General features: G+C 53.5%; 1 protein-coding gene across 1 annotated transcript; it reads right to left on the bottom strand.

The window, feature by feature from the left end:
- Positions 1 to 491: 491 nt before the first annotated feature.
- Positions 492 to 1,243, bottom strand: LOC137375103 (small proline-rich protein 3-like). The gene is made up of 2 exons (XM_068041731.1): positions 1,030 to 1,243; positions 492 to 781 (listed from the first exon to the last, which is right to left on the bottom strand). Exons 1-2 carry the CDS (start codon positions 1,241 to 1,243, stop codon positions 492 to 494), a joined length of 504 nt encoding a protein of 167 aa, XP_067897832.1.
- Between the last annotated feature and the right edge of the window lie 24,640 nt (positions 1,244 to 25,883).

Raw genomic sequence — 25,883 nt, 5'->3', positions numbered from 1 at the left:
CAGCTTGGTATTTCAGCCACGACTCGGATTGGTATTTCAGCCACGTCTCGGTTTGGTATTTCAGCCACGCCTCCATTTGATATCTCAGCCACGCCTCGGTTTGGTATTTCAGCCACGCCTCCGTTTGGTATCTCAGCCACGCCCCGGTTTGGTATCTCAGCCATGCCTCCATTTGGTATTTCAGCCACACCTCCGTTTGGTATCTCAGCCATGCCTCCATTTGGTATTTCAGCCATGCCTCCATTTGGTATTTCAGCCACGCCTCCGTTTGATATCTAAGCCACGCCTCGGCTTGGTATTTCAGCCACGCCTCCGTTTGGCATCTCAGCCACGCCTCCGTTTGGTATCACAGCCATACCTCGATTTGGTATCTCAGCTACGCCTCGGTTTGGTATCTCAGCCATGCCTCCGTTTGGTATCTCAGCCACGCCTCCGTTTGGTATCACAGCCATACCTCGATTTGGTATCTCAGCCACGCCTCGGTTTGGCATCTAAGCCATGCCTCCGTTTGGTATCTCAGCCACGCCTCGGTTTGGCATCTCAGCCATGCCTCCGATTGATATTTCAGCCTCGCCTCGGTTTGGCATCTCAGCCACGTCTCCGTTTGGTATCTCATCCATGCCTCGGCTGGGTATCGCAGCCACGCCTCGGCTTGGTATTTCAGCCACGCCTCGGTTTGGTATTTCAGCCACGCCTCCGTTTGGTATTTCTGCCACGCCTCGGTTTGGAATCTGAGCGATGCCTCGGTTTGGTATTTCAGCCACACCTCCGTTTGGTATTTCTGCCACACCTCAGCTTGTTATTTCAGCCACGCCTCCATTTGGTATCTCAGCCATGCCTCAGTTTCGTATTTCAGCCACACCTCGGTTTGGTATCTCAGCCACGCCTCGGTTTGTTATCTCAGCCACGCTTCGGTTTCGTATCTCAGCCATGCCTCCGTTTGGTATTTTAGCCACGCCTCGGTTTGGTATCTCAGCCACGTCTTGGTTTGGTATTTCAGCCAAGCCTCGGCGTGCCTTTCAGCCACACCTCCGTTTGGTATCTCAGCCACACCTCGGTTTGGTATCTCAGCCATGCCTTCGTTTGGTATCTCCGCCACGCCCCGGTTTGGTATTTCAGCCACGCCTCGGTTTGGTATTTCAGCCATGCCTTCGTTTGGTATCTCCGACACGGCCCGGTTTGGTATTTCAGCGACGCCTCGGTTTGGTATTTCAGCCATGCCTCCATTTGGTATTTCAGCCATGCCTCGGTCTGGTATTTCAGCCACGCCCCCGTTTGGTATTTCAACCACGCCTCCTTTTGGTATTTCAGCCACGCCTCCATTTGGTATTTCAGCCACGCCCCCGTTTGGTATCTCAGCCACGCCTCCGTTTGGTATTTCAGCCACGCCTCTGTTTGGTATTTCAGCCACGCCTCCATTTGGTATTTCAGCCACGCCCCCGTTTGGTATCTCAGCCAGGCCTCCGTTTGGTATTTCAGCCACGCCTCCGTTTGGTATTTTAGCCATGCCTCGGCTTGGTATTTCAGCCAATCCTCCGTTTGGTATTTCAGCCATGCCTCGGTTTGGCATCTCAGCCACGCCTCCGTTTGGTATCTCATCCATGCCTCGGCTTGGTATCGCAGCCACGCCTCGGCTTGGTATTTCTGCCACGCCTCGGTTTGGTATCTCATCCATGCCTCGGTTTGGTATCTCATCCATGCCTCGGTTTGGTATCTCATCCATGCCTCGGCTTGGTATCGCAGCCACGCCTCAGCTTGGTATTTCAGCCACACCTCCGTTTGGTATTTCTGCCACGCCTCGGCCTGGTATCTCAGCCACGCCTCAGTTTGGTATTTCAGCCACGCCTCCGTTTGGTATTTCAGCCACGCCTCAGCTTGGTATTTCAGCCACGACTCGGATTGGTATTTCAGCCACGTCTCGGTTTGGTATTTCAGCCACGCCTCCATTTGATATCTCAGCCACGCCTCGGTTTGGTATTTCAGCCACGCCCCGGTTTGGTATTTCAGCCTTGCCACGGTTTGGTATTTCAGCCACGCCTTGGTTTGGTATTTCAGCCACGCCCCGGTTTGGTATTTCAGCCTTGCCACGGTTTGGTATTTCAGCCACGCCTCGGTTTGGTATTTCAGCCACGTCTCGGATTGATATTTCAGCCATGACTCGGTTTGGTATTTCAGCCATTACTCGGTTTGGTATTTCAGCCACGCCTCGGTTTGGTATCTCAGCCACGCCTCGGTTTGATATTTCAGCCATGCCTCGGCTTGGTATTTCAGCCACGCCTTGGTTTGGCATCTCAGCCACGCCTCGGTGTGGTATCTCAGCCACGCCTCGGTTTGATATTTCAGCCATGCCTCGGTTTGGTATCTCAGCCACGCCTCGGTATGGCATCTCAGCCACGCCTCAGTTTGGTATCACAGCCATACCTCGGTTTGGTATCTCATCCATGCCTCGGTTTGGTATTTCAGCCACGCCTCGATTTGGTATTTCAGCAACGCCTCGGTTTGGTATTTCAGCCACGCCTCGGTTTGGTATTTCAGCCACGCCACCATTTGGTATCTCAGCCACGCCTCGGTTTGGTATTTCAAGCACGCCTCGGTTTGGTATCTCAGCCACGCCTCCGTTTGGTATCACAGCCATACCTCGGTTTGGTATCTCATCCACGCCTCGGTTTGGTATCTCAGTAACGCCTCGGCTTGGCATCTCAGCCACGCCTCCGTTTGGTATCACAGCCATACCTCGGTTTGGTATCTCATCCACGCCTCGGTTTGGTATTTCAGCCACGCCTCGGTTTGGTATTTCAGCCACGCCTCCGTTTGGTATTTCAGCCACGCCTCCGTTTGGTTTTTCAGCCACGCCTCCGTTTGGTATTTCAGCCACGCCTCCATTTGGTATTTCAGCAATGCCCCAGTTTGGTATTTCAGCCAGGCCTCCGTTTGGTATTTCAGCCACGCCCTGGTTTGGTATTTCAGCCACGCCCTGGTTTGGTATTCAGCCGCGCCTCCGTTTGGTAGCTCAGCCACGCCTCTGTTTGGTATTTCAGCCACGCCTCGGTTTGGTATCTCAGCCACGCCTCGGTTTGATATTTCAGCCATGCCTCGGCTTGGTATTTCAGCCACGCCTCGGTTTGGCATCTCAGCCACGCCTCAATTTGGTATCACAGCCATACCTCGGTTTGGTATCTCATTCACGCCTCGGTTTGGTATCTCAGCCATGCCTCGGTATGGCATCTCAGCCACGCCTCCGTTTGGTATCACAGCCATACCTCGGTTTGGTATCTCATCCACGCCTCGGTTTGGTATTTCAGCCACGCCTCGATTTGGTATTTCAGCCACGCCTCGGTTTGGTATTTCAGCCACGCCTCGGTTTGGTATTTCAGCCACGCCTCGCTTTGGTATTTCAGCCACGCCTCGGTTTGGTATTTCAGCCACGCCACCATTTGGTATCTCATCCATGCCTCGGCTTGGTATCGCAGCCACGCCTCAGCTTGGTATTTCTGCCACGCCTCGGTTTGGTATTTCAGCCACGCCTCGGTTTGGTATTTCTGCCACGCCTCGGTTTGGAATCTGAGCGATGCCTCGGTTTGGTATTTCAGCCACACCTCCGTTTGGTATTTCTGCCACACCTCAGCTTGTTATTTCAGCCACGCCTCCATTTGGTATCTCAGCCATGCCTCAGTTTCGTATTTCAGCCACACCTCGGTTTGGTATCTCAGCCACGCCTCGGTTTGTTATCTCAGCCACGCTTCGGTTTCGTATCTCAGCCATGCCTCCGTTTGGTATTTTAGCCACGCCTCGGTTTGGTATCTCAGCCACGTCTTGGTTTGGTATTTCAGCCAAGCCTCGGCGTGCCTTTCAGCCACACCTCCGTTTGGTATCTCAGCCACGCCTCGTTTTGGTATCTCAGCCACACCTCGGTTTGGTATCTCAGCCATGCCTTCGTTTGGTATCTCCGCCACGCCCCGGTTTGGTATTTCAGCCACGCCTCGGTTTGGTATTTCAGCCATGCCTTCGTTTGGTATCTCCGACACGCCCCGGTTTGGTATTTCAGCGACGCCTCGGTTTGGTATTTCAGCCATGCCTCCATTTGGTATTTCAGCCATGCCTCGGTCTGGTATTTCAGCCACGCCCCCGTTTGGTATTTCAACCACGCCTCCGTTTGGTATTTCAGCCACGCCTCCGTTTGGTATTTCAGCCACGCCCCCGTTTGGTATCTCAGCCACGCCTCCGTTTGGTATTTCAGCCACGCCTCCGTTTGGTATTTCAGCCACGCCTCCATTTGGTATTTCAGCCACGCCCCCGTTTGGTATCTCAGCCAGGCCTCCGTTTGGTATTTCAGCCACGCCTCCGTTTGGTATTTTAGCCATGCCTCGGCTTGGTATTTCAGCCACTCCTCCGTTTGGTATTTCAGCCACGCCTCGGTTTGGTATTTCAGCCACGCCACCATTTGGTATCTCAGCCACGCCTCGGTTTGGTATTTCAAGCACGCCTCGGTTTGGTATCTCAGCCACGCCTCCGTTTGGTATCACAGCCATACCTCGGTTTGGTATCTCATCCACGCCTCGGTTTGGTATCTCAGTAACGCCTCGGCTTGGCATCTCAGCCACGCCTCCGTTTGGTATCACAGCCATACCTCGGTTTGGTATCTCATCCACGCCTCGGTTTGGTATTTCAGCCACGCCTCGGTTTGGTATTTCAGCCACGCCTCGGTTTGGTATTTCAGCCACGCCTCGCTTTGGTATTTCAGCCACGCCTCGGTTTGGTATTTCAGCCACGCCACCATTTGGTATTTCAGCCACGCCCCCGTTTGGTATCTCAGCCAGGCCTCCGTTTGGTATTTCAGCCACGCCTCCGTTTGGTATTTTAGCCATGCCTCGGCTTGGTATTTCAGCCACTCCTCCGTTTGGTATTTCAGCCACGCCTCGGTTTGGTATTTCAGCCACGCCTCGGTTTGGTATTTCAGCCATGCCTTCGTTTGGTATCTCCGACACGCCCCGGTTTGGTATTTCAGCGACGCCTCGGTTTGGTATTTCAGCCATGCCTCCATTTGGTATTTCAGCCATGCCTCGGTCTGGTATTTCAGCCACGCCCCCGTTTGGTATTTCAACCACGCCTCCGTTTGGTATTTCAGCCACGCCTCCGTTTGGTATTTCAGCCACGCCCCCGTTTGGTATCTCAGCCACGCCCCCGTTTGGTATCTCAGCCAGGCCTCCGTTTGGTATTTCAGCCACGCCTCCGTTTGGTATTTTAGCCATGCCTCGGCTTGGTATTTCAGCCACTCCTCCGTTTGGTATTTCAGCCATGCCTCGGTTTGGCATCTCAGCCACGCCTCCGTTTGGTATCTCATCCATGCCTCGGCTTGGTATCGCAGCCACGCCTCGGTTTGGTATCTCATCCATGCCTCGGTTTGGTATCTCATCCATGCCTCGGTTTGGTATCTCATCCATGCCTCGGCTTGGTATCGCAGCCACGCCTCAGCTTGGTATTTCAGCCACACCTCCGTTTGGTATTTCTGCCACGCCTCGGCCTGGTATCTCAGCCACGCCTCAGTTTGGTATTTCAGCCACGCCTCCGTTTGGTATTTCAGCCACGACTCGGATTGGTATTTCAGCCACGTCTCGGTTTGGTATTTCAGCCACGCCTCCATTTGATATCTCAGCCACGCCTCGGTTTGGTATTTCAGCCACGCCCCGGTTTGGTATTTCAGCCTTGCCACGGTTTGGTATTTCAGCCACGCCTCGGTTTGGTATTTCAGCCACGTCTCGGATTGATATTTCAGCCATGACTCGGTTTGGTATTTCAGCCATTACTCGGTTTGGTATTTCAGCCACGCCTCGGTTTGGTATCTCAGCCACGCCTCGGTTTGATATTTCAGCCATGCCTCGGCTTGGTATTTCAGCCACGCCTTGGTTTGGCATCTCAGCCACGCCTCGGTTTGGTATCTCAGCCACGCCTCGGTTTGATATTTCAGCCATGCCTCGGTTTGGTATCTCAGCCACGCCTCGGTATGGCATCTCAGCCACGCCTCAGTTTGGTATCACAGCCATACCTCGGTTTGGTATCTCATCCACGCCTCGGTTTGGTATTTCAGCCACGCCTCGATTTGGTATTTCAGCAACGCCTCGGTTTGGTATTTCAGCTACGCCTCGGTTTGGTATTTCAGCCACGCCACCATTTGGTATCTCAGCCACGCCTCGGTTTGGTATTTCAAGCACGCCTCGGTTTGGTATCTCAGCCACGCCTCCGTTTGGTATCACAGCCATACCTCGGTTTGGTATCTCATCCACGCCTCGGTTTGGTATCTCAGTAACGCCTCGGCTTGGCATCTCAGCCACGCCTCCGTTTGGTATCACAGCCATACCTCGGTTTGGTATCTCATCCACGCCTCGGTTTGGTATTTCAGCCACGCCTCGGTTTGGTATTTCAGCCACGCCTCCGTTTGGTATTTCAGCCACGCCTCCGTTTGGTTTTTCAGCCACGCCTCCGTTTGGTATTTCTGCCACGCCTCGGTTTGGAATCTGAGCGATGCCTCGGTTTGGTATTTCAGCCACACCTCCGTTTGGTATTTCTGCCACACCTCAGCTTGTTATTTCAGCCACGCCTCCATTTGGTATCTCAGCCATGCCTCAGTTTCGTATTTCAGCCACACCTCGGTTTGGTATCTCAGCCACGCCTCGGTTTGTTATCTCAGCCACGCTTCGGTTTCGTATCTCAGCCATGCCTCCGTTTGGTATTTTAGCCACGCCTCGGTTTGGTATCTCAGCCACGTCTTGGTTTGGTATTTCAGCCAAGCCTCGGCGTGCCTTTCAGCCACACCTCCGTTTGGTATCTCAGCCACGCCTCGTTTTGGTATCTCAGCCACACCTCGGTTTGGTATCTCAGCCATGCCTTCGTTTGGTATCTCCGCCACGCCCCGGTTTGGTATTTCAGCCACGCCTCGGTTTGGTATTTCAGCCATGCCTTCGTTTGGTATCTCCGACACGCCCCGGTTTGGTATTTCAGCGACGCCTCGGTTTGGTATTTCAGCCATGCCTCCATTTGGTATTTCAGCCATGCCTCGGTCTGGTATTTCAGCCACGCCCCCGTTTGGTATTTCAACCACGCCTCCGTTTGGTATTTCAGCCACGCCTCCGTTTGGTATTTCAGCCACGCCCCCGTTTGGTATCTCAGCCACGCCTCCGTTTGGTATTTCAGCCACGCCTCCGTTTGGTATTTCAGCCACGCCTCCATTTGGTATTTCAGCCACGCCCCCGTTTGGTATCTCAGCCAGGCCTCCGTTTGGTATTTCAGCCACGCCTCCGTTTGGTATTTTAGCCATGCCTCGGCTTGGTATTTCAGCCACTCCTCCGTTTGGTATTTCAGCCACGCCTCGGTTTGGTATTTCAGCCACGCCACCATTTGGTATCTCAGCCACGCCTCGGTTTGGTATTTCAAGCACGCCTCGGTTTGGTATCTCAGCCACGCCTCCGTTTGGTATCACAGCCATACCTCGGTTTGGTATCTCATCCACGCCTCGGTTTGGTATCTCAGTAACGCCTCGGCTTGGCATCTCAGCCACGCCTCCGTTTGGTATCACAGCCATACCTCGGTTTGGTATCTCATCCACGCCTCGGTTTGGTATTTCAGCCACGCCTCGGTTTGGTATTTCAGCCACGCCTCGCTTTGGTATTTCAGCCACGCCTCGGTTTGGTATTTCAGCCACGCCACCATTTGGTATTTCAGCCACGCCCCCGTTTGGTATCTCAGCCAGGCCTCCGTTTGGTATTTCAGCCACGCCTCCGTTTGGTATTTTAGCCATGCCTCGGCTTGGTATTTCAGCCACTCCTCCGTTTGGTATTTCAGCCACGCCTCGGTTTGGTATTTCAGCCACGCCTCGGTTTGGTATTTCAGCCATGCCTTCGTTTGGTATCTCCGACACGCCCCGGTTTGGTATTTCAGCGACGCCTCGGTTTGGTATTTCAGCCATGCCTCCATTTGGTATTTCAGCCATGCCTCGGTCTGGTATTTCAGCCACGCCCCCGTTTGGTATTTCAACCACGCCTCCGTTTGGTATTTCAGCCACGCCTCCGTTTGGTATTTCAGCCACGCCCCCGTTTGGTATCTCAGCCACGCCCCCGTTTGGTATCTCAGCCAGGCCTCCGTTTGGTATTTCAGCCACGCCTCCGTTTGGTATTTTAGCCATGCCTCGGCTTGGTATTTCAGCCACTCCTCCGTTTGGTATTTCAGCCATGCCTCGGTTTGGCATCTCAGCCACGCCTCCGTTTGGTATCTCATCCATGCCTCGGCTTGGTATCGCAGCCACGCCTCGGCTTGGTATTTCTGCCACGCCTCGGTTTGGTATCTCATCCATGCCTCGGTTTGGTATCTCATCCATGCCTCGGTTTGGTATCTCATCCATGCCTCGGCTTGGTATCGCAGCCACGCCTCAGCTTGGTATTTCAGCCACACCTCCGTTTGGTATTTCTGCCACGCCTCGGCCTGGTATCTCAGCCACGCCTCAGTTTGGTATTTCAGCCACGCCTCCGTTTGGTATTTCAGCCACGACTCGGATTGGTATTTCAGCCACGTCTCGGTTTGGTATTTCAGCCACGCCTCCATTTGATATCTCAGCCACGCCTCGGTTTGGTATTTCAGCCACGCCCCGGTTTGGTATTTCAGCCTTGCCACGGTTTGGTATTTCAGCCACGCCTCGGTTTGGTATTTCAGCCACGTCTCGGATTGATATTTCAGCCATGACTCGGTTTGGTATTTCAGCCATTACTCGGTTTGGTATTTCAGCCACGCCTCGGTTTGGTATCTCAGCCACGCCTCGGTTTGATATTTCAGCCATGCCTCGGCTTGGTATTTCAGCCACGCCTTGGTTTGGCATCTCAGCCACGCCTCGGTTTGGTATCTCAGCCACGCCTCGGTTTGATATTTCAGCCATGCCTCGGTTTGGTATCTCAGCCACGCCTCGGTATGGCATCTCAGCCACGCCTCAGTTTGGTATCACAGCCATACCTCGGTTTGGTATCTCATCCACGCCTCGGTTTGGTATTTCAGCCACGCCTCGATTTGGTATTTCAGCAACGCCTCGGTTTGGTATTTCAGCTACGCCTCGGTTTGGTATTTCAGCCACGCCACCATTTGGTATCTCAGCCACGCCTCGGTTTGGTATTTCAAGCACGCCTCGGTTTGGTATCTCAGCCACGCCTCCGTTTGGTATCACAGCCATACCTCGGTTTGGTATCTCATCCACGCCTCGGTTTGGTATCTCAGTAACGCCTCGGCTTGGCATCTCAGCCACGCCTCCGTTTGGTATCACAGCCATACCTCGGTTTGGTATCTCATCCACGCCTCGGTTTGGTATTTCAGCCACGCCTCGGTTTGGTATTTCAGCCACGCCTCCGTTTGGTATTTCAGCCACGCCTCCGTTTGGTTTTTCAGCCACGCCTCCGTTTGGTATTTCAGCCACGCCTCCATTTGGTATTTCAGCAATGCCCCAGTTTGGTATTTCAGCCAGGCCTCCGTTTGGTATTTCAGCCACGCCCTGGTTTGGTATTTCAGCCACGCCCTGGTTTGGTATTCAGCCGCGCCTCCGTTTGGTAGCTCAGGCATGCCTCGGTTTGGTATCTCAGCCACCCCTCCGTTTGGTATCTCAGCCACGCCTCTGTTTGGTATTTCAGCCACGCCTCGGTTTGGTATCTCAGCCACGCCTCGGTTTGATATTTCAGCCATGCCTCGGCTTGGTATTTCAGCCACGCCTCGGTTTGGCATCTCAGCCACGCCTCAATTTGGTATCACAGCCATACCTCGGTTTGGTATCTCATTCACGCCTCGGTTTGGTATCTCAGCCACGCCTCGGTATGGCATCTCAGCCACGCCTCCGTTTGGTATCACAGCCATACCTCGGTTTGGTATCTCATCCACGCCTCGGTTTGGTATTTCAGCCACGCCTCGGTTTGGTATTTCAGCCACGCCTCGCTTTGGTATTTCAGCCACGCCTCGGTTTGGTATTTCAGCCACGCCACCATTTGGTATCTCATCCATGCCTCGGCTTGGTATCGCAGCCACGCCTCAGCTTGGTATTTCTGCCACGCCTCAGTTTGGTATTTCAGCCACGCCTCGGTTTGGTATTTCTGCCACGCCTCGGTTTGGAATCTGAGCGATGCCTCGGTTTGATATTTCAGCCACACCTCCGTTTGGTATTTCTGCCACACCTCAGCTTGTTATTTCAGCCACGCCTCCATTTGGTATCTCAGCCATGCCACGGTTTGGTATTTCAGCCACGCCTCGGTTTGGTATTTCAGCCACGCCTCGGTTTGGTATTTCAGCCACGTCTCGGATTGATATTTCAGCCATGACTCGGTTTGGTATTTCAGCCATTACTCGGTTTGGTATTTCAGCCACGCCTCGGTTTGGTATCTCAGCCACGCCTCGGTTTGATATTTCAGCCATGCCTAGGCTTGGTATTTCAGCCACGCCTCGGTTTGGCATCTCAGCCACGCCTCGGTTTGGTATCTCAACCACGCCTCGGTTTGATATTTCAGCCATGCCTCGGTTTGGTATCTCAGCCACGCCTCGGTTTGGTATCACAGCCATACCTCGGTTTGGTATCTCATCCACGCCTCGGTTTGGTATTTCAGCCACGCCTCGATTTGGTATTTCAGCAACGCCTCGGTTTGGTATTTCAGCCACGCCTCGGTTTGGTATTTCAGCCACGCCACCATTTGGTATCTCAGCCATACCTCGGTTTGGTATCTCATCCACGCCTCGGTTTGGTATCTCAGTAACGCCTCGGCTTGGCATCTCAGCCACGCCTCCGTTTGGTATCACAGCCATACCTCGGTTTGGTATCTCATCCACGCCTCGGTTTGGTATTTCAGCCACGCCTCGGTTTGGTATTTCAGCCACGCCTCCGTTTGGTATTTCAGCCACGCCTCCGTTTGGTATTTCAGCCACGCCTCCGTTTGGTATTTCAGCCACGCCTCCATTTGGTATTTCAGCAATGCCCCAGTTTGGTATTTCAGCCAGGCCTCCGTTTGGTATTTCAGCCACGCCCTGGTTTGGTATTTCAGCCACGCCCTGGTTTGGTATTCAGCCGCGCCTCCGTTTGGTAGCTCAGGCATGCCTCGGTTTGGTATCTCAGCCACCCCTCCGTTTGGTATCTCAGCCACGCCTCTGTTTGGTATTTCAGCCACGCCTCGGTTTGGTATCTCAGCCACGCCTCGGTTTGATATTTCAGCCATGCCTCGGCTTGGTATTTCAGCCACGCCTCGGTTTGGCATCTCAGCCACGCCTCAATTTGGTATCACAGCCATACCTCGGTTTGGTATCTCATTCACGCCTCGGTTTGGTATCTCAGCCACGCCTCGGTATGGCATCTCAGCCACGCCTCCGTTTGGTATCACAGCCATACCTCCGTTTGGTAGCTCAGGCATGCCTCGGTTTGGTATCTCAGCCACCCCTCCGTTTGGTATCTCAGCCACGCCTCTGTTTGGTATTTCAGCCACGCCTCGATTTGGTATTTCAGCCACGCCTCGGTTTGGTATTTCAGCCACGCCTCGGTTTGGTATTTCAGCCACGCCTCGCTTTGGTATTTCAGCCACGCCTCGGTTTGGTATTTCAGCCACGCCACCATTTGGTATCTCATCCATGCCTCGGCTTGGTATTGCAGCCACGCCTCGGCTTGGTATTTCTGCCACGCCTCGGTTTGGTATTTCAGCCACGCCTCGGTTTGGTATTTCTGCCACGCCTCGGTTTGGAATCTGAGCGATGCCTCGGTTTGGTATTTCAGCCACACCTCCGTTTGGTATTTCTGCCACACCTCAGCTTGTTATTTCAGCCACGCCTCCATTTGCTATCTCAGCCATGCCTCAGTTTCGTATTTCAGCCACACCTCCGTTTGGTATTTCTGCCACACCTCAGCTTGTTATTTCAGCCACGCCTCCATTTGGTATCTCAGCCATGCCTCAGTTTCGTATTTCAGCCACGCCTCCGTTTGTTATTTCAGCCACGATTCGGTTTCGTATCTCAGCCATGCCTCCGTTTGGTATTTTAGCCACGCCTCGGTTTGGTATCTCAGCCACGTCTTGGTTTGGTATTTCAGCCAAGCCTCGGCGTGCCTTTCAGCCACGCCTCCGTTTGGTATCTCAGCCACGCCTCGTTTTGGTATCTCAGCCATGCCTTCGTTTGGTATCTCCGCCACGCCCCGGTTTGGTATTTCAGCCACGCCTCGGTTTGGTATTTCAGCCATGCCTTCGTTTTGTACCTCCGCCACGCCCCGGTTTGGTATTTCAGCGACGCCTCGGTTTGGTATTTCAGCCATGCCTCCATTTGGTATTTCAGCCATGCCTTGGTCTGGTATTTCAGCCACGCCTCCGTTTCGTATTTCAGCCACGCCTCCATTTGGTATTTCAGCCACGCCCCCGTTTGGTATCTCAGCCACGCCTCCGTTTGGTATTTCAGCCACGCCTCCGTTTGGTATTTCAGCCATGCCTCGGCTTGGTATTTCAGCCACGCCTCCGTTTGGTATTTCAGCCATGCCTCGGTTTGGCATCTCAGCCACGCCTCCGTTTGGTATCTCATCCATGCCTCGGCTTGGTATCGCAGCCACGCCTCGGCTTGGTATTTCTGCCACGCCTCGGTTTGGTATCTCATCCATGCCTCGGTTTGGTATCTCATCCATGCCTCGGTTAGGTATCTCATCCATGCCTCGGCTTGGTATCGCAGCCACGCCTCAGCTTGGTATTTCAGCCACACCTCCGTTTGGTATTTCTGCCACGCCTCGGCCTGGTATCTCAGCCACGCCTCAGTTTGGTATTTCAGCCACGCCTCCGTTTGGTATTTCAGCCACGCCTCAGCTTGGTATTTCAGCCACGACTCGGATTGGTATTTCAGCCACGTCTCGGTTTGGTATTTCAGCCACGCCTCCATTTGGTATCTCAGCCACGCCTCGGTTTGGTATTTCAGCCACGTCTCGGTTTGGTATTTCAGCCACGCCTCGGTTTGGTATTTCAGCCACGTCTCGGTTTGGTATTTCAGCCATGCTTCCATTTGGTATCTCAGCCACGCCTCGGTTTGGTATTTCAGCCACGCTCCGGTTTGGTATTTCAGCCTTGCCACGGTTTGGTATCTCATCCATGCCTCGGCTTGGTATCGCAGCCACGCCTCAGCTTGGTAGTTCAGCCACACCTCCGTTTGGTATTTCTGCCACGCCTCGGCCTGGTATCTCAGCCACGCCTCAGTTTGGTATTTCAGCCACGCCTCCGTTTGGTATTTCAGCCACGCCTCAGCTTGGTATTTCAGCCACGCCTCCGTTTGGTATTTCAGCCACGACTCGGATTGGTATTTCAGCCACGTCTCGGTTTGGTATTTCAGCCACGCCTCCATTTGGTATCTCAGCCACGCCTCGGTTTGGTATTTCAGCCACGTCTCGGTTTGGTATTTCAGCCACGCCTCAGCTTGGTATTTCAGCCACGACTCGGATTGGTATTTCAGCCACGTCTCGGTTTGGTATTTCAGCCATGCCTCCATTTGGTATCTCAGCCACGCCTCGGTTTGGTATTTCAGCGACGCTCCGGTTTGGTATTTCAGCCTTGCCACGGTTTGGTATTTCAGCCACGCCTCGGTTTGGTATTTCAGCCACGCCCCGGTTTGGTATTTCAGCCTTGCCACGGTTTGGTATTTCAGCCACGCCTCGGTTTGGTATTTCAGCCACGTCTCGGATTGATATTTCAGCCATGACTCGGTTTGGTATTTCAGCCACTACTCGGTTTGGTATTTCAGCCACGCCTCGGTTTGGTATTTCAGCCACGCCTCGGTTTGGTATCTCAGCCACGCCTCGGTTTGATATTTCAGCCACGTCTCGGTTTGGTATTTCAGCCACGCCTCGGTTTGGTATTTCAGCCACGCCTCGGTTTGGTATCTCATCCACGCCTCGGTTTGGTATCTCAGCCACGCCTCGGTATGGCATCTCAGCCAGGCCTCCGTTTGGTATCACAGCCATACCTCGGTTTGGTATCTCATCCACGCCTCGGTTTGGTATTTCAGCCACGCCTCGATTTGGTATTTCAGCCACGCCTCGGTTTGGTATTTCAGCCACGCCTCGGTTTGGTATTTCAGCCACGCCACCATTTGGTATCTCAGCCACGCCTCGGTTTGGTATCTCAGCCACGCCCCCGTTTGGTATCACAGCCATACCTCGGTTTGGTATCTCAGCCACGCCTCGGTTTGATATTTCAGCCATGCCTCGGCTTGGTATTTCAGCCACGCCTTGGTTTGGCATCTCAGCCACGCCTCGGTTTGGTATCTCAGCCACGCCTCGGTTTGATATTTCAGCCATGCCTCGGTTTGGTATCTCAGCCACGCCTCGGTATGGCATCTCAGTCACGCCTCAGTTTGGTATCACAGCCATACCTCGGTTTGGTATCTCATCCACGCCTCGGTTTGGTATTTCAGCCACGCCTCGATTTGGTATTTCAGCAACGCCTCGGTTTGGTATTTCAGCCACGCCTCGGTTTGGTATTTCAGCCACGCCACCATTTGGTATCTCAGCCACGCCTCGGTTTGGTATTTCAAGCACGCCTCGGTTTGGTATCTCAGCCACGCCTCCGTTTGGTATCACAGCCATACCTCGGTTCGGTATCTCATCCACGCCTCGGTTTGGTATCTCAGTAACGCCTCGGCTTGGCATCTCAGCCACGCCTCCGTTTGGTATCACAGCCATACCTCGGTTTGGTATCTCATCCACGCCTCGGTTTGGTATTTCAGCCACGCCTCGGTTTGGTATTTCAGCCACGCCTCCGTTTGGTATTTCAGCCATGCCTCCGTTTGGTTTTTCAGCCACGCCTCCGTTTGGTATTTCAGCCACGCCTCCATTTGGTATTTCAGCAATGCCCCAGTTTGGTATTTCAGCCAGGCCTCCGTTTGGTATTTCAGCCACGCCCTGGTTTGGTATTTCAGCCACGCCCTGGTTTGGTATTCAGCCGCGCCTCGGTTTGGTAGCTCAGGCATGCCTCTGTTTGGTATTTCAGCCACGCCTCGGTTTGGTATCTCAGCCACGCCTCGGTTTGATATTTCAGCCATGCCTCGGCTTGGTATTTCAGCCACGCCTCGGTTTGGCATCTCAGCCACGCCTCAATTTGGTATCACAGCCATACCTCGGTTTGGTATCTCATTCACGCCTCGGTTTGGTATCTCAGCCACGCCTCGGTATGGCATCTCAGCCACGCCTCCGTTTGGTATCACAGCCATACCTCGGTTTGGTATCTCATCCACGCCTCGGTTTGGTATTTCAGCCACGCCTCGATTTGGTATTTCAGCCACGCCTCGGTTTGGTATTTCAGCCACGCCTCGGTTTGGTATTTCAGCCACGCCTCGCTTTGGTATTTCAGCCACGCCTCGGTTTGGTATTTCAGCCACACCACCATTTGGTATCTCATCCATGCCTCGGCTTGGTATCGCAGCCACGCCTCAGCTTGGTATTTCTGCCACGCCTCGGTTTGGTATTTCAGCCACGCCTCGGTTTGGTATTTCTGCCACGCCTCGGTTTGGAATCTGAGCGATGCCTCGGTTTGGTATTTCAGCCACACCTCCGTTTGGTATTTCTGCCACACCTCAGCTTGTTATTTCAGCCACGCCTCCATTTGGTATCTCAGCCATGCCACGGTTTGGTATTTCAGCCACGCCTCGGTTTGGTATTTCAGCCACGCCTCGGTTTGGTATTTCTGCCACGTCTCGGATTGATATTTCAGCCATGACTCGGTTTGGTATTTCAGCCATTACTCGGTTTGGTATTTCAGCCACGCCTCGGTTTGGTATCTCAGCCACGCCTCGGTTTGATATTTCAGCCATGCCTAGGCTTGGTATTTCAGCCACGCCTCGGTTTGGCATCTCAGCCACGCCTCGGTTTGGTATCTCAACCACGCCTCGGTTTGATATTTCAGCCATGCCTCGGTTTGGTATCTCAGCCACGCCTCGGTATGGCATCTCAGCCACGCCTCAGTTTGGTATCACAGCCATACCTCGGTTTGGTATCTCATCCACGCCTCGGTTTGGTATTTCAGCCACGCCTCGATTTGGTATTTCAGCAACGCCTCGGTTTGGTATTTCAGCCACGCCTCGGTTTGGTATTTCAGCCACGCCACCATTTGGTATCTCAGCCATACCTCGGTTTGGTATCTCAGCCACGCCTCAGTTTGGTATCACAGCCATACCTCGGTTTGGTATCTCATCCACGCCTCGGTTTGGTATTTCAGCCACGTCTCGGTTTGGTATTTCAGCCACGCCTCGGTTTGGTATTTCAGCCACGTCTCGGTTTGGTATTTCAGCCATGCTTCCATTTGGTATCTCAGCCACGCCTCGGTTTGGTATTTCAGCCACGCTCCGGTTTGGTATTTCAGCCTTGCCACGGTTTGGTATCTCATCCATGCCTCGGCTTGGTATCGCAGCCACGCCTCAGCTTGGTAGTTCAGCCACACCTCCGTTTGGTATTTCTGCCACGCCTCGGCCTGGTATCTCAGCCACGCCTCAGTTTGGTATTTCAGCCACGCCTCCGTTTGGTATTTCAGCCACGCCTCAGCTTGGTATTTCAGCCACGCCTCCGTTTGGTATTTCAGCCACGCCTCAGCTTGGTATTTCAGCCACGCCTCCGTTTGGTATTTCAGCCACGACTCGGATTGGTATTTCAGCCACGTCTCGGTTTGGTATTTCAGCCACGCCTCCATTTGGTATCTCAGCCACGCCTCGGTTTGGTATTTCAGCCACGTCTCGGTTTGGTATTTCAGCCACGCCTCAGCTTGGTATTTCAGCCACGACTCGGATTGGTATTTCAGCCACGTCTCGGTTTGGTATTTCAGCCATGCCTCCATTTGGTATCTCAGCCACGCCTCGGTTTGGTATTTCAGCGACGCTCCGGTTTGGTATTTCAGCCTTGCCACGGTTTGGTATTTCAGCCACGCCTCGGTTTGGTATTTCAGCCACGCCCCGGTTTGGTATTTCAGCCTTGCCACGGTTTGGTATTTCAGCCACGCCTCGGTTTGGTATTTCAGCCACGTCTCGGATTGATATTTCAGCCATGACTCGGTTTGGTATTTCAGCCACTACTCGGTTTGGTATTTCAGCCACGCCTCGGTTTGGTATTTCAGCCACGCCTCGGTTTGGTATTTCAGCCACGCCTCGGTTTGGTATCTCATCCACGCCTCGGTTTGGTATCTCAGCCACGCCTCGGTATGGCATCTCAGCCAGGCCTCCGTTTGGTATCACAGCCATACCTCGGTTTGGTATCTCATCCACGCCTCGGTTTGGTATTTCAGCCACGCCTCGATTTGGTATTTCAGCCACGCCTCGGTTTGGTATTTCAGCCACGCCTCGGTTTGGTATTTCAGCCACGCCACCATTTGGTATCTCAGCCACGCCTCGGTTTGGTATCTCAGCCACGCCCCCGTTTGGTATCACAGCCATACCTCGGTTTGGTATCTCAGCCACGCCTCGGTTTGATATTTCAGCCATGCCTCGGCTTGGTATTTCAGCCACGCCTTGGTTTGGCATCTCAGCCACGCCTCGGTTTGGTATCTCAGCCACGCCTCGGTTTGATATTTCAGCCATGCATCGGTTTGGTATCTCAGCCACGCCTCGGTATGGCATCTCAGTCACGCCTCAGTTTGGTATCACAGCCATACCTCGGTTTGGTATCTCATCCACGCCTCGGTTTGGTATTTCAGCCACGCCTCGATTTGGTATTTCAGCAACGCCTCGGTTTGGTATTTCAGCCACGCCTCGGTTTGGTATTTCAGCCACGCCACCATTTGGTATCTCAGCCACGCCTCGGTTTGGTATTTCAAGCACGCCTCGGTTTGGTATCTCAGCCACGCCTCCATTTGGTATCACAGCCATACCTCGGTTTGGTATCTCATCCACGCCTCGGTTTGGTATCTCAGTAACGCCTCGGCTTGGCATCTCAGCCACGCCTCCGTTTGGTATCACAGCCATACCTCGGTTTGGTATCTCATCCACGCCTCGGTTTGGTATTTCAGCCACGCCTCGGTTTGGTATTTCAGCCACGCCTCCGTTTGGTATTTCAGCCACGCCTCCGTTTGGTTTTTCAGCCACGCCTCCGTTTGGTATTTCAGCCACGCCTCCATTTGGTATTTCAGCAATGCCCCAGTTTGGTATTTCAGCCAGGCCTCCGTTTGGTATTTCAGCCACGCCCTGGTTTGGTATTTCAGCCACGCCCTGGTTTGGTATTCAGCCGCGCCTCCGTTTGGTAGCTCAGGCATGCCTCGGTTTGGTATCTCAGCCACCCCTCCGTTTGGTATCTCAGCCACGCCTCTGTTTGGTATTTCAGCCACGCCTCGGTTTGGTATCTCAGCCACGCCTCGGTTTGATATTTCAGCCATGCCTCGGCTTGGTATTTCAGCCACGCCTCGGTTTGGCATCTCAGCCACGCCTCAATTTGGTATCACAGCCATACCTCGGTTTGGTATCTCATTCACGCCTCGGTTTGGTATCTCAGCCACGCCTCGGTATGGCATCTCAGCCACGCCTCCGTTTGGTATCACAGCCATACCTCGGTTTGGTATCTCATCCACGCCTCGGTTTGGTATTTCAGCCACGCCTCGATTTGGTATTTCAGCCACGCCTCGGTTTGGTATTTCAGCCACGCCTCGGTTTGGTATTTCAGCCACGCCTCGCTTTGGTATTTCAGCCACGCCTCGGTTTGGTATTTCAGCCACACCACCATTTGGTATCTCATCCATGCCTCGGCTTGGTATCGCAGCCACGCCTCAGCTTGGTATTTCTGCCACGCCTCGGTTTGGTATTTCAGCCACGCCTCGGTTTGGTATTTCTGCCACGCCTCGGTTTGGAATCTGAGCGATGCCTCGGTTTGGTATTTCAGCCACACCTCCGTTTGGTATTTCTGCCACACCTCAGCTTGTTATTTCAGCCACGCCTCCATTTGGTATCTCAGCCATGCCACGGTTTGGTATTTCAGCCACGCCTCGGTTTGGTATTTCAGCCACGCCTCGGTTTGGTATTTCAGCCACGTCTCGGATTGATATTTCAGCCATGACTCGGTTTGGTATTTCAGCCATTACTCGGTTTGGTATTTCAGCCACGCCTCGGTTTGGTATCTCAGCCACGCCTCGGTTTGATATTTCAGCCATGCCTAGGCTTGGTATTTCAGCCACGCCTCGGTTTGGCATCTCAGCCACGCCTCGGTTTGGTATCTCAACCACGCCTCGGTTTGATATTTCAGCCATGCCTCGGTTTGGTATCTCAGCCACGCCTCGGTATGGCATCTCAGCCACGCCTCAGTTTGGTATCACAGCCATACCTCGGTTTGGTATCTCATCCACGCCTCGGTTTGGTATTTCAGCCACGCCTCGATTTGGTATTTCAGCAACGCCTCGGTTTGGTATTTCAGCCACGCCTCGGTTTGGTATTTCAGCCACGCCACCATTTGGTATCTCAGCCATACCTCGGTTTGGTATCTCATCCACGCCTCGGTTTGGTATCTCAGTAACGCCTCGGCTTGGCATATCAGCCACGCCTCCGTTTGGTATCACAGCCATACCTCGGTTTGGTATCTCATCCACGCCTCGGTTTGGTATTTCAGCCACGCCTCGGTTTGGTATTTCAGCCACGCCTCCGTTTGGTATTTCAGCCACGCCTCCGTTTGGTATTTCAGCCACGCCTCCGTTTGGTATTTCAGCCACGCCTCCATTTGGTATTTCAGCAATGCCCCAGTTTGGTATTTCAGCCACGCCTCCGTTTGGTATTTCAGCCACGCCTCCGTTTGGTATTTCAGCCACGCCCTGGTTTGGTATTTCAGCCACGCCCTGGTTTGGTATTCAGCCGCGCCTCCGTTTGGTAGCTCAGGCATGCCTCGGTTTGGTATCTCAGCCACCCCTCCGTTTGGTATCTCAGCCACGCCTCTGTTTGGTATTTCAGCCACGCCTCGGTTTGGTATCTCAGCCACGCCTCGGTTTGATATTTCAGCCATGCCTCGGCTTGGTATTTCAGCCACGCCTCGGTTTGGCATCTCAGCCACGCCTCAATTTGGTATCACAGCCATACCTCGGTTTGGTATCTCATTCACGCCTCGGTTTGGTATCTCAGCCACGCCTCGGTATGGCATCTCAGCCACGCCTCCGTTTGGTATCACAGCCATACCTCGGTTTGGTATCTCATCCACGCCTCGGTTTGGTATTTCAGCCACGCCTCGGTTTGGTATTTCAGCCACGCCTCGCTTTGGTATTTCAGCCACGCCTCGGTTTGGTATTTCAGCCACGCCACCATTTGGTATCTCATCCATGCCTCGGCTTGGTATCGCAGCCACGCCTCAGCTTGGTATTTCAGCCACGCCTCGGTTTGGTATTTCAGCCACGCCACCATTTGGTATCTCAGCCACGCCTCGGTTTGGTATTTCAAGCACGCCTCGGTTTGGTATCTCAGCCACGCCTCCGTTTGGTATCACAGCCATACCTCGGTTTGGTATGTCATCCACGCCTCGGTTTGGTATCTCAGTAACGCCTCGGCTTGGCATCTCAGCCACGCCTCCGTTTGGTATCACAGCCATACCTCGGTTTGGTATCTCATCCACGCCTCGGTTTGGTATTTCAGCCACGCCTCGGTTTGGTATTTCAGCCACGCCTCCGTTTGGTATTTCAGCCACGCCTCCGTTTGGTTTTTCAGCCACGCCTCCGTTTGGTATTTCAGCCACGCCTCCATTTGGTATTTCAGCAATGCCCCAGTTTGGTATTTCAGCCAGGCCTCCGTTTGGTATTTCAGCCACGCCCTGGTTTGGTATTTCAGCCACGCCCTGGTTTGGTATTCAGCCGCGCCTCCGTTTGGTAGCTCAGGCATGCCTCGGTTTGGTATCTCAGCCACCCCTCCGTTTGGTATCTCAGCCACGCCTCTGTTTGGTATTTCAGCCACGCCTCGGTTTGGTATCTCAGCCACGCCTCGGTTTGATATTTCAGCCATGCCTCGGCTTGGTATTTCAGCCACGCCTCAGTTTGGCATCTCAGCCACGCCTCAATTTGGTATCACAGCCATACCTCGGTTTGGTATCTCATTCACGCCTCGGTTTGGTATCTCAGCCACGCCTCGGTATGGCATCTCAGCCACGCCTCCGTTTGGTATCACAGCCATACCTCGGTTTGGTATCTCATCCACGCCTCGGTTTGGTATTTCAGCCACGCCTCGATTTGGTATTTCAGCCACGCCTCGGTTTGGTATTTGAGCCACGCCTCGGTTTGGTATTTCAGCCACGCCTCGCTTTGGTATTTCAGCCACGCCTCGGTTTGGTATTTCAGCCACGCCACCATTTGGTATCTCATCCATGCCTCGGCTTGGTATCGCAGCCACGCCTCAGCTTGGTATTTCTGCCACGCCTCGGTTTGGTATTTCAGCCACGCCTCGGTTTGGAATCTGAGCGATGCCTCGGTTTGGTATTTCAGCCACACCTCCGTTTGGTATTTCTGCCACACCTCAGCTTGTTATTTCAGCCACGCCTCCATTTGGTATCTCAGCCATGCCACGGTTTGGTATTTCAGCCACGCCTCGGTTTGGAATCTGAGCGATGCCTCGGTTTGGTATTTCAGCCACACCTCCGTTTGGTATTTCTGCCACACCTCAGCTTGTTATTTCAGCCACGCCTCCATTTGGTATCTCAGCCATGCCACGGTTTGGTATTTCAGCCACGCCTCGGTTTGGTATTTCAGCCACGCCTCGGTTTGGTACTTCAGCCACGTCTCGGATTGATATTTCAGCCATGACTCGGTTTGGTATTTCAGCCATTACTCGGTTTGGTATTTCAGCCACGCCTCGGTTTGGTATCTCAGCCACGCCTCGGTTTGATATTTCAGCCATGCCTAGGCTTGGTATTTCAGCCACGCCTCGGTTTGGCATCTCAGCCACGCCTCGGTTTGGTATCTCAACCACGCCTCGGTTTGATATTTCAGCCATGCCTCGGTTTGGTATCTCAGCCACGCCTCGGTATGGCATCTCAGCCACGCCTCAGTTTGGTATCACAGCCATACCTCGGTTTGGTATCTCATCCACGCCTCGGTTTGGTATTTCAGCCACGCCTCGATTTGGTATTTCAGCAACGCCTCGGTTTGGTATTTCAGCCACGCCTCGGTTTGGTATTTCAGCCACGCCACCATTTGGTATCTCAGCCATACCTCGGTTTGGTATCTCATCCACGCCTCGGTTTGGTATCTCAGTAACGCCTCGGCTTGGCATCTCAGCCACGCCTCCGTTTGGTATCACAGCCATACCTCGGTTTGGTATCTCATCCACGCCTCGGATTGGTATTTCAGCCACGCCTCGGTTTGGTATTTCAGCCACGCCTCCGTTTGGTATTTCAGCCACGCCTCCGTTTGGTATTTCAGCCACGCCTCCGTTTGGTATTTCAGCCACGCCTCCATTTGGTATTTCAGCAATGCCCCAGTTTGGTATTTCAGCCACGCCTCCGTTTGGTATTTCAGCCACGCCTCCGTTTGGTATTTCAGCCACGCCCTGGTTTGGTATTTCAGCCACGCCCTGGTTTGGTATTCAGCCGCGCCTCCGTTTGGTAGCTCAGGCATGCCTCGGTTTGGTATCTCAGCCACCCCTCCGTTTGGTATCTCAGCCACGCCTCTGTTTGGTATTTCAGCCACGCCTCGGTTTGGTATCTCAGCCACGCCTCGGTTTGATATTTCAGCCATGCCTCGGCTTGGTATTTCAGCCACGCCTCGGTTTGGCATCTCAGCCACGCCTCAATTTGGTATCACAGCCATACCTCGGTTTGGTATCTCATTCACGCCTCGGTTTGGTATCTCAGCCACGCCTCGGTATGGCATCTCAGCCACGCCTCCGTTTGGTATCACAGCCATACCTCCGTTTGGTAGCTCAGGCATGCCTCGGTTTGGTATCTCAGCCACCCCTCCGTTTGGTATCTCAGCCACGCCTCTGTTTGGTATTTCAGCCACGCCTCGATTTGGTATTTCAGCCACGCCTCGCTTTGGTATTTCAGCCACGCCTCGGTTTGGTATTTCAGCCACGCCACCATTTGGTATCTCATCCATGCCTCGGCTTGGTATCGCAGCCACGCCTCGGCTTGGTATTTCTGCCACGCCTCGGTTTGGTATTTCAGCCACGCCTCGGTTTGGTATTTCTGCCACGCCTCGGTTTGGAATCTGAGCGATGCCTCGGTTTGGTATTTCAGCCACACCTCCGTTTGGTATTTCTGCCACACCTCAGCTTGTTATTTCAGCCACGCCTCCATTTGGTATCTCAGCCATGCCTCAGTTTCGTATTTCAGCCACACCTCCGTTTGGTATTTCTGCCACACCTCAGCTTGTTATTTCAGCCACGCCTCCATTTGGTATCTCAGCCATGCCTCAGTTTCGTATTTCAGCCACGCCTCGGTTTGTTATTTCAGCCACGATTCGGTTTCGTATCTCAGCCATGCCTCCGTTTGGTATTTTAGCCACGCCTCGGTTTGGTATCTCAGCCACGTCTTGGTTTGGTATTTCAGCCAAGCCTCGGCGTGCCTTTCAGCCACGCCTCCGTTTGGTATCTCAGCCACGCCTCGTTTTGGTATCTCAGCCATGCCTTCGTTTGGTATCTCCGCCACGCCCCGGTTTGGTATTTCAGCCACGCCTCGGTTTGGTATTTCAGCCATGCCTTCGTTTTGTATCTCCGCCACGCCCCGGTTTGGTATTTCAGCGACGCCTCGGTTTGGTATTTCAGCCATGCCTCCATTTGGTATTTCAGCCATGCCTTGGTCTGGTATTTCAGCCACGCCTCCGTTTCGTATTTCAGCCACGCCTCCATTTGGTATTTCAGCCACGCCCCCGTTTGGTATCTCAGCCACGCCTCCGTTTGGTATTTCAGCCACGCCTCCGTTTGGTATTTCAGCCATGCCTCGGCTTGGTATTTCAGCCACGCCTCCGTTTGGTATTTCAGCCATGCCTCGGTTTGGCATCTCAGCCACGCCTCCGTTTGGTATCTCATCCATGCCTCGGCTTGGTATCGCAGCCACGCCTCGGCATGGTATTTCTGCCACGCCTCGGTTTGGTATCTCATCCATGCCTCGGTTTGGTATCTCATCCATGCCTCGGTTAGGTATCTCATCCATGCCTCGGCTTGGTATCGCAGCCACGCCTCAGCTTGGTATTTCAGCCACACCTCCGTTTGGTATTTCTGCCACGCCTCGGCCTGGTATCTCAGCCACGCCTCAGTTTGGTATTTCAGCCACGCCTCCGTTTGGTATTTCAGCCACGCCTCAGCTTGGTATTTCAGCCACGACTCGGATTGGTATTTCAGCCACGTCTCGGTTTGGTATTTCAGCCACGCCTCCATTTGGTATCTCAGCCACGCCTCGGTTTGGTATTTCAGCCACGTCTCGGTTTGGTATTTCAGCCACGCCTCGGTTTGGTATTTCAGCCACGTCTCGGTTTGGTATTTCAGCCATGCTTCCATTTGGTATCTCAGCCACGCCTCGGTTTGGTATTTCAGCCACGCTCCGGTTTGGTATTTCAGCCTTGCCACGGTTTGGTATCTCATCCATGCCTCGGCTTGGTATCGCAGCCACGCCTCAGCTTGGTAGTTCAGCCACACCTCCGTTTGGTATTTCTGCCACGCCTCGGCCTGGTATCTCAGCCACGCCTCAGTTTGGTATTTCAGCCACGCCTCCGGTTGGTATTTCAGCCACGCCTCAGCTTGGTATTTCAGCCACGCCTCCGTTTGGTATTTCAGCCACGCCTCAGCTTGGTATTTCAGCCACGCCTCCGTTTGGTATTTCAGCCACGACTCGGATTGGTATTTCAGCCACGTCTCGGTTTGGTATTTCAGCCACGCCTCCATTTGGTATCTCAGCCACGCCTCGGTTTGGTATTTCAGCCACGTCTCGGTTTGGTATTTCAGCCACGCCTCAGCTTGGTATTTCAGCCACGACTCGGATTGGTATTTCAGCCACGTCTCGGTTTGGTATTTCAGCCATGCCTCCATTTGGTATCTCAGCCACGCCTCGGTTTGGTATTTCAGCGACGCTCCGGTTTGGTATTTCAGCCTTGCCACGGTTTGGTATTTCAGCCACGCCTCGGTTTGGTATTTCAGCCACGCCCCGGTTTGGTATTTCAGCCTTGCCACGGTTTGGTATTTCATCCACGCCTCGGTTTGGTATTTCAGCCACGTCTCGGATTGATATTTCAGCCATGACTCGGTTTGGTATTTCAGCCACTACTCGGTTTGGTATTTCAGCCACGCCTCGGTTTGGTATTTCAGCCACGCCTCGGTTTGGTATCTCAGCCACGCCTCGGTTTGATATTTCAGCCACGTCTCGGTTTGGTATTTCAGCCACGCCTCGGTTTGGTATTTCAGCCACGCCTCGGTTTGGTATCTCATTCACGCCTCGGTTTGGTATCTCAGCCACGCCTCGGTATGGCATCTCAGCCAGGCCTCCGTTTGGTATCACAGCCATACCTCGGTTTGGTATCTCATCCACGCCTCGGTTTGGTATTTCAGCCACGCCTCGATTTGGTATTTCAGCCACGCCTCGGTTTGGTATTTCAGCCACGCCACCATTTGGTATCTCAGCCACGCCTCGGTTTGGTATCTCAGCCACGCCCCCGTTTGGTATCACAGCCATACCTCGGTTTGGTATCTCATCTACGCCTCGGTTTGGTATCTCAGTAACGCCTCGGCTTGGCATCTCAGCCACTCCTCCGTTTGGTATCACAGCCATACCTCGGTTTAGTATCTCATCCACGCCTCGGTTTGGTATTTCAGCCACGCCTCGGTTTGGTATTTCAGCCACGCCTCCGTTTGGTATTTCAGCCACGCCTCCGTTTGGTATTTCAGCCACGCCTCCATTTGGTATTTCAGCCACGCCTCCATTTGGTATTTCAGCAACGCCC

This window comes from Heterodontus francisci, chromosome 11, assembly GCF_036365525.1.
Source record: "Heterodontus francisci isolate sHetFra1 chromosome 11, sHetFra1.hap1, whole genome shotgun sequence".
NCBI classification, from domain to species: domain Eukaryota; kingdom Metazoa; phylum Chordata; class Chondrichthyes; order Heterodontiformes; family Heterodontidae; genus Heterodontus; species Heterodontus francisci.
The sequence above is the reverse complement of the archived record's forward strand: the minus strand, read 5'-3'. Positions and strand labels throughout refer to the sequence as shown.

Bases quoted from the DNA above. Each gene is read 5' to 3' on its own strand.
- LOC137375103 (XM_068041731.1), bottom strand. From the start codon at position 1,243: ATGGCTGAAATACCAAATGGAGGCATGGCTGAAATACCAAACCGAGGC. The intron at 782-1,029 runs GTGTGGCTGAAA...GAGGTGTGGCAG, and splicing joins GGCTGAGATACCAAACGGAG to AAATACCAAACGGAGGTGTG.